The 11,750-nt window shown below is 40.5% G+C and overlaps 1 protein-coding gene across 1 annotated transcript in view; it reads left to right on the top strand.

The window, feature by feature from the left end:
* Positions 1 to 11,750, top strand: part of LOC137997586 (uncharacterized) — a 71,098-nt gene that overhangs the window by 47,371 nt on the left and 11,977 nt on the right. Inside the window, exon 4 of the mRNA XM_068843663.1 lies at positions 9,173 to 9,254. Coding sequence (XP_068699764.1) covers positions 9,173 to 9,254 — 82 coding nt within the window. The remainder of the gene's footprint in view (positions 1 to 9,172; positions 9,255 to 11,750) is intronic.

Genomic DNA, 11,750 nt, shown 5'->3' on the forward strand with positions numbered 1-11,750 from the left:
TACAGGAAACACCCGCATATACGAACAAGTGGATTAAGAACATCAGGCTGAAATTTGACCAATGAAGAACCATATCAATAAAACAAGTTCTTAATATAAAGGGAAAGGATATTAGAATAAGGAAAAAGTACAGTACAGTGATCAAAGTAATATGGTGTTCAGGACCATTACAAACTTAAAATCTATTTTAAAAGAGGCTTGTATGTTAAACCTCCAATAATGTACAATTTGAAGTATTTGTGAAACCAATTGTAAGAACATTTTAAGAACACTTTCAGACTGATTTCTTACTAAGCACCCCTTAAATAAGATCACGGTCAGCCTGAAACCTGAAATCAGTGTTCTTATATGCGAGTGTTTACTGTACTGCTTAATCTTGAAATCTAGCAATTTGGTCAGCGGAAAGGAGTAGGGCTTAATTTCCTTTTCATCGTGTGGGATCTTAGACCTCTGTAGCTACAATCGGCCGATGGGTCGTAATCGTGTGACATCTCCTTCTTTTTTTACCCTCTGACGTCCTTATGGGGATTTTGCCTCAGAACTGCATTGTGTATTTACTATGCATCTAGTGTTCTGGTTGGCCCGGGGACGTACTGTTGAGTTTGCCTAGCGAACGCGGTGGTCGTACCAGGATTTAAGACCTAAGACCGCTGTGTTTTCTTGAAATGGTATCCACATTCTGCTTATTGTTTCTGAATTGATTTCTCTCTTATGTGAAAGGGATGATTATCAGCCCTTAGTATATCCTGCCAGGCTAGGCTCGGAGAGCCAGACTACAACCATCCAAGCTCTGGAGGTCATTTGAACAATATGAACGAAATTATGATGTCAGCCGAGGTGGAAATCCATGATAATGAAACGCAGTTAGCAGATTTTCCGTGTTACTCCGTTTCTAGCTACCAGTTATTTGTTTAGTTCTTTAACATTTCTCTCTTAGTTCTGTCACGACTAAGGATTCTGGTTTCCGACTTCAAGTTTTCAGATGTCTAAATTAACATCTCATGCATAGTAACTTCCGTATTACACTCAAAACCTCTTTTTGCACTCTAGTCATTGTCATTAGTCATTCAGCAATCAGAAACGCGATGTTTTATTGAGTATGATATATAGATTTAGCTAAGCCTAAAAGGGAGCTCCCTGGTTATTTATTCTTACTGCCTGTAGGGTTGGTGAAAATAAAAGGTTTCGAATTGTCCGCGTTAGTGAATTCCACGGTACATTTTAGGCTTAAAACCGATATCGCATGAATCACAAAGCGGTAAGTACGATATCGGTTTTTCGAGTGAAATTTACTTTGGAATTCACTAGTTTAGTAATATTTGTTTCTTGAATCGAATGAGTTTTAAAAGAAAACAAGCACACCCTCAGCGACCGATTGGAAAAGGAAAAAAGCCATTTCAGAGTCAACTGTCAGTAGACAGCGAATAAGAATCATGCTAAAATTAGAAGCTATAAAAACAACTTTGTCAGTTCAAGGTCAAAGAATAGTTTTACTGATGTACTTTACTCCACTTTATCTCTGAAAACAAGATTATTCACATTTTGATGTATTTCATTTAAACACGCCTCAAGAATTCAAACAAGATCCTCTCCAACACTTAAATAACGTTTAGGTGCTATAAACAAATTTTTGAAAACACAAGCTAGTCAAATAATTACCCCCTAATTTTACGAAAACTTATTGCGATTAGGTATTTATAACATAAGGAAAAAAATTATCTTGTCACTGTCGAGGCACATCGAATACCAGTTGGGCAAACGGATTAAGAAGCACTTGTTCGCTCGCATTTTAGAGGAAAACAAACAAACAAATCAACTTTTTCTTTATGTCCAAAAGAGTACAGATGATTGTTATTTACTTCGAGCTGACAATAAAAAATCGATTTTCATTCCTGAACAAAGGAAAAACCAATGAAACTACTTTTTGAAAATAACAAATGGTTTAGTGCCGAAGGAAATCATTTGTGGAGTAACTTCTTCCACTTAGTATAAGCTATTACTGGTATTCTGACTTGTCATTGTCGTTCTCTTTCGCTCTCCTTTTGTTTCTTTTCTAGTCATAGGCCCTCCAGCCATCCTGTAACCTTATAAGGGAAAAAAGCAGCTCTAAGCAAATTAAAAATAAACACTCAGCTTTAAGTTAATATCCCTCTGATGCTTGACTTGAATAACTGCGTAGCCGCCAGTGTGGACCACAGCTATCATGGTGTGTCAAACTGGATTGAAACCAGCGAAATATGCAGAAAGAGAACATTTTTCAAACCGTTTTCCACCTGAACACGAAAAGGGTTGATTGTGTAAGAAATATAGTTGACGTAGTATGGCCGTGTAGCCGCCGTCGAGCCACAGAAAGCGCGCGGAAAATGAAGCCTCACTTTTGTTTGGGTGAGTCAACCTGGGTTGAGCCTGCAATCCAATCAAACACTCGTTATCTGGCCAGCGGTCAACTTTAAAAAAGCTGACCACGGTGAGCTCTAGGCTTGAGCCCGCGATATGGTCACGTGATAGTAGTCAGCGGATACCTTGAAGTGTCAATCGATCAAAACATGGATATCCAAAGGTCAACACTAATTTCCATCTCTCAAACTGACATTGGATATTTCGTAACAATTACACGACGCAATATCCCATGTTAATATTGACAAGCTTACCGCTCTAAAAAGAATGAAAACAGGCAGAATTACAGCTTTAGTTCAACAAGAAATAGCGTTTCTAAGCTATGCCGCGCTGATGTACAGTATTTAGGTCTAAAAACCCCGTTGAAGACGGTTAACTTTCAATTGTTTTGCTGGATACTACAATTTCATTACTCTAAAAAATTCGATTTTCCGGGAGGTTGCCTCGTTAGTCTAGTGGATATCGGAAACTTCAAGGTAAAGCCATCGATCCGGATTCAACTCTTTGCCTCGCATATTGTGAATTTTCTCAGCTTGTTTAAAATCTTTGTTTCGTTGAAATAGATTTGAAGTCTAAAGTAGACTGTACGTCGTATAAGTTGAATAAAAAGGGAAATGTCAGTTTGAGGGATGGAAAGAAGTGATGACCATATCCAAAGATGTATGCACTAAACTAGCATGATACTGGTCACATTGGTATACATGGAGGGGTGGACGGACGTACGTACGGTTGGACGGTCGATAAGGTCATGGCTATAAAACCCAAATTTCTCGCATCGATGGGTAACCATATTTTCTCACCTATGGTGATCCGCGGGCGTGGAGCTCCGCTATAATAAACGGAATATTCGATCTGATGCACTTCATTCACACAATAAGCTTAGTTTTTTCTTTTATCCCCCTCCAATTTCGAGAATGCAAAAAGCGTTTCTAAGAGTTTCAGACCTCTTTTGAGGTTTTGCTCCCAGGGCATTTGCAATCGGGCACCTTCATTATCAAATCCGTTACTTTTAGAAAAGCTATCCGTAATCGAAATCCCTGAATTGACTGATATGCGCGCATGTGTGGACGTGAGTACCGAATCGCAGTGAGGCTCCACCAATAAGATCGTGCAATGAGGTTCCTCCACCTGAGGCAAGGTTTCAGCAGTTAAGGCAGCAGCAACAGCAAATGATACAACTCCAGCAGCAAAATTTAACGTTTCAATCAGTGGCGTCAACGATTGGGCAAGGGTTTGCCTTACCTAAACCGGAACTGAGCAAGTTTGATGGAAACCCGCTTGAGTTTTGGAAATTTATTCGCTCCTTCGAGAGCAATATCGAGAAAAATGCGTCCGATGAGAGTGAGAAGTTGTCATTTCTTCTTCAATACTGAACGGGATCCGGAGCAGCTAGAAATGCTATCAAGATCTGTGTTTCCAAGGATCCTGCATTTGGATACCAGACTGCACGAGCCCTCCTGCAAGACCGTTTTGGGCATCCATCTAACCCTAAACCACTTAAACCAAATATCTCATGGTTCACCCGTGAATCTTTATGACCAACGAGGGCTATTGGCCAGCTAAGGATATGCCAGAACGCATTAGAATCAATCGGGTACTTGGACGAGATCAACAGCGCCGATAATCTGATAAGAATAGTAGACAGGCTCCCCCCTCACCTGAAAAGGAAGTGGCTTTAGGTCGCAGACAGTATCCAGCAAACCCTTCAGACGAGAAAAACCTATGGTGCAGGCCGTTAAAAAACTCACTTCCATGCAAACCAATTTATTTTGATTGACCTACAGAGCAAGAGCTTATTTTAGAAACTTGGGCAAACCGGTTTTATCCACGTGATTTTTGCAATGTTTACCGGTCACTCTACTGGGAAATTCTCACGGTCGAGTGAATAGACCGTCGAAGCGTTCCACGCAACTATTATTTGTTACAAATACAAACGTGAATTGGAGAAATACAAAAATGCATTCAAGTCCTGGGATTAGAACTGAAAAAATTTAAAGAACTTTACGTGGACACCGAGGAGCTGTTTCAATATGACTCGAGGCATTGAGGTGTAAAGATGTCAGAAGCTGCGGATCACACCTTCGCCAAATTCCTAAAATCAAAGCGATTACGATTACGCCCCCTTTAAGGCCACCCAACAGCAAACATTCATCCAGCGTCAAAGAGACAAATTAACCTCAATCTGCCAACCATGAATTTGCGATTATTGTGTCACAATCGCTATTGTCACGTTCATAGTCTTCTTGTATTACATAAGTGAAAAACCTGTTTGATCGTGCCCCTCGACTTAACCAATGGGAAACCTTATTTTTAAAAAAACCGTTTGCCGATCGACCAATGAAATCTCCCGGGTCAAAATTGACTCTGGAAGTGGAAAGAGCAACGTGATTGGGGCGGCATGTTCAGAAGGGTTAACAGCCTGTACCAGAGGTTTTTTTCGTCGCTTCACGGCTCGCTCTTTTGTTGCTCTTTTCATAGCGAAAAAATGACCAGCCGGATTTACATTGACCAGGTGGTCGTGTAACTCTAAGGATGTCCTAGAAACCATTCCAAAGGCCGATAGAGCCCCTTCAATCTTGGATCTTGATTTGAATGCTGATGAGCTTCCCATTGAGAGAAGTCTCGGAGTTCATTGGAGCATGGAGACAGATATCTTTATCTTTAACTTGCTATCAACGGATAGGCCCTACACACGTCGAGGGATTTAACCAGTGACCAGCTCCATTTATTATCCCATCGGTATCATTTCGCCAATGTTTCTTTCGGCCAAGAAACTAATTCAAGATCTTTGCAAGCAAGGGCCTAGTTGGGATGAAGAGATTAAAGAAGAAGAAGCTGTACGCTGGAAAAAGTGGCTTTTAGAGTTACCCATGTTATCCCAGATCTCTTTCGCGCGATGTTTGAAACCATCTTACTTTGGTATCGCAGACGTCAAGGAGCTTCATCACTTTGCAGATGCGTCACGTATGGTGCAGTCTCGTACGCAAGATTTAATAATGAAGAAAGGATGCAGTCCAATGCAGTTTCCTCGTTGGAAAGTCCCGTCTGGCTAACGTCAAGCCAGTGACCATTCCCACCTTGGAGCTATCAGCGGCAGTAGTTGCCGTGAAGCTGGACCGAACATTAAGAGTAGAACTGGAGATGAAGATTGACAAATCAGTGTTTTGGTCAGACTCTACAGCTGTTTTACAATACATCAAGAACGAGGACAAACGTTTTCATACGTTTCTTGCAAATCGCCTGGCAGTGATCCACGATGGCTCAAAGCCATCGGAGTGGAATTTCGTTTAGTCAGCAAGGAACCCGGCAGATGATGCCCGTAGCGGTTTAACTCCGGAAGAGTTTCTTCTTCAGGATCGGTGGTTCAAGTGTCCTGACTTTCTTTGGAAACAAGAAGAGTCTTGGCCAGTTCCTTTAAACCCTTTACTAAGTATTCCTGACCAGGATCCAAAGATAAAGAGTCAAGGTCAAACAAATCAGACATCCATGGTGTCTGAGGAAAGTAATTTACATTTGATGATTCGGCGCCATTCGTCATGGTACGAGCTTAAGAGGGGCGTGGCCTAGTTTTTACGTTTTAGAGAGTACATCCGAAGAACGAGTTAACCGCCAGATGACGCAATGCCACAAGGCAAGCTTTCACTAGAGGTGTTGAGGTTCGCAGAACTTTACATCGTGAAATACCTCCAGAGATTGTCTTTCCTGGAAATGTTTGGTGCACTTCAAGCTTCAAATTCCAAAACTCAAGAGAAGCGTGCCCTGAGGACTTCTGGCTCGTCTGGTTCCATCTAAAAACTACGGCCAATGCTTCATAAAGAACAAGCGTGAAGGGTTGATGGAAGACTTGTGAATGCCTCGTTGAATTATCAGTCAAAGCATCAGCTGCTGCTGCCTCACAATCATCACGTTTGCAGGTTGCTGATTATGCCACACCAATCCGTGGGACACCTACAATGTAGGTCAAGAACATACATGCTGACAAGTTTACGAAAGAAGTACTGGATCAAGGGACTAGCTGCCGTTCGTGAAGTACTCATGTGTTTGTTTGACATGGCGTAAGCAGAACTCTCTCCGTGGACAACAAATTATGGCAGATTTACACAAAGAAAGGTTAACTCTTGGGACCCGTCATTCTCCTACGTCGGTATCGACTACTTTGGGCCGCTGTTTGTGAAGCTAGTGTGAAGCACTACAGATGTCTGTTCTCATGTCTTAGTGTTCGAGCCACCCATATTGAAGTAGCTAAGTCTCTTGAGACAGAGTCGTTCATTAATGCATTGCGCAGATTCATTAGTAGAAGAGGAAAGCCAAAGGTTATTAGAAGCGACAATCGTAATAACCTCTGCGATGGGGAAAGAGAGCTAAGACAAGCAGTGGATACTTGACTCCTGTTGGCAACGGGCGGGGATGATCGTCGTGTCTTTCAGGGGTCAAATTCAAAATCAAATCAAAAAGACTTGTCTAGTTTCATAACCATCTCAATACAATGAACTATTTTCTTTGTACCTTACCTTGTATTTGCATAATGTGAATATTTTTCATAAAGGTACAGGTCTTGACATTAGAAAGCTCTATAGCTTTTTAGAATTGCTCTAGTTAGAAGAGACGTCATCAAAATAAAAAAAAAAGGAATTATCAATCCTTTTGAGATTTTAGTTTAGTTATCAGAACAGCTGAAGACTTATCTTTTCACAAATTTTCAGTTCGATAGGGTTAAAACAAGGTTTATTTTCTAAGCTTTTGCGTGACACGATATTACAATTGCGCCCGACAATGCTATCACCTAGGTTAAAAAAGTGACTTATCCGCTGAGATTTTGCAATCTGGACAGTCCTTGTATGAGAATAGGTACTCATATAGATGTTTATGAGCCCTCAGAAGACGACTACCAGCTAGCTTTTAATATCAAAACTCGATGACATGTGTTTTTGTTTGCTTCCGGCCGCCATATTTGCGCCCCTTAGAGGGACACAAACATGGCGTCTCCATACAAAGAATTTGAGTAAAACATTTCTTCGAATATCTCCCGTACGAAACATCGCACAGACTTTAACCTTTGCGAGACTGTTTAAATATTCATCTTCTTGTATCTCTTTGATTCTTGACTTTATTTGTTGAATGGTTTTCATGATGTTGTCACGGTGAAAACGGGCAATATTACCCTTAATTCTAGAACCGCTCTAGGTCTTGACATTATATAATCCAATTCAATACAATGACTTTATTTTTCTTCGAATTTAAAGATAGCAAAAATTGCTAATATCTATAACATTCTAGAACTGCGCTAGTTAGAAGAGCTCTATACAGTGCGTGATTCAATACAATTATTACAGCGATGCCTCTCTGAACAAGAGATTCTTCCTTCTCCTGCAGAAAGTCAAGGATTCATTGTGATTATTTTATACGCATACGATGAAGTCGGTCCAAAACTCGTGTCCCACACTCTCCAAGAATGTTGGTGGCCATTCCTAGTGCGTCCAGCACTCATTTTTTTATGGTTTACATGGAGTGCATGGATACTCGCTGCGACCAAAACCACATCTACGTTGTCATTAATTTCATGGGAAAAACGGTGATATATAGCCAACTGCACCCTTCGCCTTAGCTGTACTTTCCAAAAGCACAAGAATCTAGGAATCATCGGCGGCGTTGTTTCGTCACCCGGTAAAATTGGGAACTTCACGCTTCAGTCTAGTCCACACTTGCCGGCTTCCCCTCGTCTACCATTTTATCCCATTTCGGACTGATGTGAGCTTCGCCCTCGCCTTACTTTTGTTAAGAATCTTGGGTCCACACTCAAGACATAAAATGCCCGATTCATTAAGTACTCTTTCATGGTAACCGCTTTCTTGAGACTTCTAAACGTTTTAGCCAGACTACCCGATGTACAATTTCATCGTGACAGAGTGTTGCGGCATCTGTTCTACAAGATAAGTTCGTGATATCCCAGACCTTTTGCTCACTGTTGGCGTCACTTTTGTGGTTGAGGCCTGCATGGGTCCCAATGTAATTCGAAATTGTATGTAAGAGTGTGATCTCTCCACGGCGACTTTCTTTGATATTAATTTCCTGAAAGCAAACGATGGTGTCTGCCATAGTAGCCACTGAGAGGATTTGAGGACACCAAGGATGATCTGTTCCACCTTAAGAAAAAATTGCTTTTCTTAATCTTCCACCTTCAAAGAATCCTCAACCCTCTTAGCGATATCTGGCAACTGACAGTCATATTTCACTGATTCCATTTGGCACCGTAGAGGCTTAACACGTATGATATTACTAGGGTTGTTAAACTTTTTATCCGGGATTCGCCACTCGTCCTAGTACTCGCTACGTCTTAGTAAGACTCCTCGAAGTGCTGATTTAAACTTCATTTCCTCCGTAAAACCCTAGTTCGCACAATAAGCCACGTACTTACGACCGTCTCCATTCAAAGGCTAAGCTGGTGTTTGGGTCTTCTATACCATATGCCTATATTTCCATAGTAACGGTATTTCAAACATCTTCTTTTAAGAATGCCATATTTATCAAAACTTGGCATCATTGCCGCTAGTTTTAAATACAGTTTATGTCAAAGCACTTTGAGATGCTTGTGTAATGTGCCAATCAGGTGTCGCGGTTGCTGATGCCAACATTCCTATTCAGTGACTTTTGGTAGATCTACCGATGGCGGTAGTTCGTAAAAGTGCACGATCTCTACGATCCAAGAAATTGCACTGAACTGTGTACAATGTCATTTCTTATTTAATTGATTTTATTATCATGGAATTAATTTCAGAGCCCATGTGAAAGTTTTCCTTGCAAACATTCAGACGCAGCATGCCGGCCTCTCTACAACGAAAATGACTATGAATGTGTTTGTGAGTAATAACAAATAATAATTTTCATTTTTATTTTATACTACTGCAGATTCGTGGTTTATACACTCTTTTTTCATAAGAACCTTTTCGTAAGAACGTTCGGGCAGAAATAAACTAAATTCTAAGAACTTACTACGAACATAATCAGGCGGAGAGTCAGTTAAGAACGTCTTTATTTTGCTCATTCTTTGGTTTTTGTAAGAAGTATGAATAAATCAAGTGAAGCTATTATCCTCCCAGTTATGACCGCAATTTTAGCAATTGCGTTGAGAAGCCTGAAAACGATTAGGACTTCAACGGGGTATGAACCCGTATCCTCGCGATGCCGATGCGACGCACTAACCAACGGAGCTATGAAGCCACTAATGTTAGGAGCTGGTCATTTGTGAGTTCTAATGTTCCTGTGATTAAAGAATCGACGATGAAATGAATCATATATTAAACTGCGGAGCATTCTTATATGGAATATTGAACTGCAGACCGTCGCACAGGGATCGTGAGGTCACGGGTTCAAAAACCGTTGAAGTTCCGAATTTTCCAGGCTTCTCGACGCATTTGCTAAAATTGCGTTCATAATTGCGAGGATTTTATATTCACTTGATTTCATGTCCGCAGTTCAATATATGATTTATTTCATATATCATTTCATAGTATGAATAAAGGTAATAGAATCAAAAATTACCTGATACACGGAAGAACTCTACTTATTTGTAGTCAAACTTAGAACCGCGTAGCCTGAAAATTTGGTGGGTTCTAATTTTTCCACACTTTAATTTGCGAATTGACCCCGATCCACAAAAGTTAGTTCCCGCAGGATACAAAAACCTGCAAAATAAAACGCCGCAAAAAATAAGTTTCCTCAGTGAAATTAAGAACTCCGCTCAGTTTTCATATAGTTGTGCCACATCGGTGATATAAACTATTCCCAAACAACACCATTAACATGATTTTGCATCGGAAAAAGCAACTCGAGATTACATGATACGTAAGCTATAGTCTGTATCGCAACCAAAACAATAGTGTAAACGACAGAAAATGTCAGGTGTAGAGCTAGCAATTCAGCAGATTAAATTGGCAAGAATGGGTCATCTGAACGAATATCGTTTGCTAGGGCCTCTGCAAAGCGCCAAATCGTATAATGAAACAGTGTTTTGTTGTGTGTGGTAGGGGGAGGCTTTTTGTTTTGTTTTGTTGTTGTTCAGTACCTTGTGCGCTGTAAGGTATTCATACAGTGATACCTCTAATTTGGCGAACTTTGACTCAAAATACCTTACATGTCAATAAAAGTTGAAAATAAAATCTGCTGCTTGAAAAGATAATGGCAAAAATTAGTTCTGTGCAGAAATGTCATGAACAGCAAAAATTCGTTCCCGCAAACCACAAAAAATCGCCAATCCGCAAAATAAAACTACCGCAAAGTTTTCATGCTAAACGGTATACCGTACACAGTATGTTAAGGACGTTAATTTTCTGGCTCAAATCGCAAAAACTCTAGTACGTTCAGCCTCAGGCCGAACATTAGACGTTCTTATAAAAAATGAGTGTACAACATTACAAAATAAATAGTAATTTCTGCTTCACTGATGAGTTTGAGGGGTAAACTGTTTCAACTCCAGTTATCGTTCGCACAGGTTTTAGTAATTGATTTCAGTGTAGTTAATTCCGTCGACTACTTTTAAATTAACAACAGCATCCAGTGAGGGGGCGTGCGTTCTTCTGGACATTTGTATAGGTCATAGGTTGGGGAAGAGTAAAATTAAGGATTAATATTACACGTATTTTCAGAAGTTGCAGATATTTCTTGTCCGCACTTATCCGGATTCATATCAAACGTATCCGGATTCGTGCTATAGTATACAGGACTCCTCCAATCTCGTTCCCAGAGCCTGCGTTACCCTTCCGTTACCGCGGGAGGCTCTTCAATAATCCAAAAATGTCTGGTGCCGGTTGAATAACTGCGCGTGCGTGAGGCGAGCGAGACGGTTGAAAATCAACAAAAACATTGGAATTCACCTTTGCAAGAAAGCGCTTACTTTTCAATCGCGAGACAGTACACAGCAGTATAAGCACATCTCCTAATACACTCGAAACGTTTAAACTGCGGCGAATCAAAAAGAACGAGAAACATTTTTTGAATCAAAACAGATTTTAGTGTCTGGTGTTACACAAGTGACAATTAAGCGTACACTGGATTGCCTGTGGTACGTCTTACTCAAAAAAACAGAAGGCACTGAATAGACCATATTCGTTTTCTCGGTATTGGACTGGAACTAGCTTGAGATGAAGGCTAATGCGGGGGAATCCTTTCAAATGCAAATACTTTCTAATATATTCCCCCGCATTAGCCTCCATTGCAAGCTAGTTCCATTCCAATACCGAGAATACGAATCTGGTATGAACTCTTGTTCTTAGGCCATCGTAGCTTGATTAAGAAAATAACACAAACAGCGGTGATAAACATTGTATTACAACGCATTTTTATAAAACTTGACGTTT

Source organism: Montipora foliosa, chromosome 3 (assembly GCF_036669935.1).
Source record: "Montipora foliosa isolate CH-2021 chromosome 3, ASM3666993v2, whole genome shotgun sequence".
NCBI lineage: Eukaryota > Metazoa > Cnidaria > Anthozoa > Scleractinia > Acroporidae > Montipora > Montipora foliosa.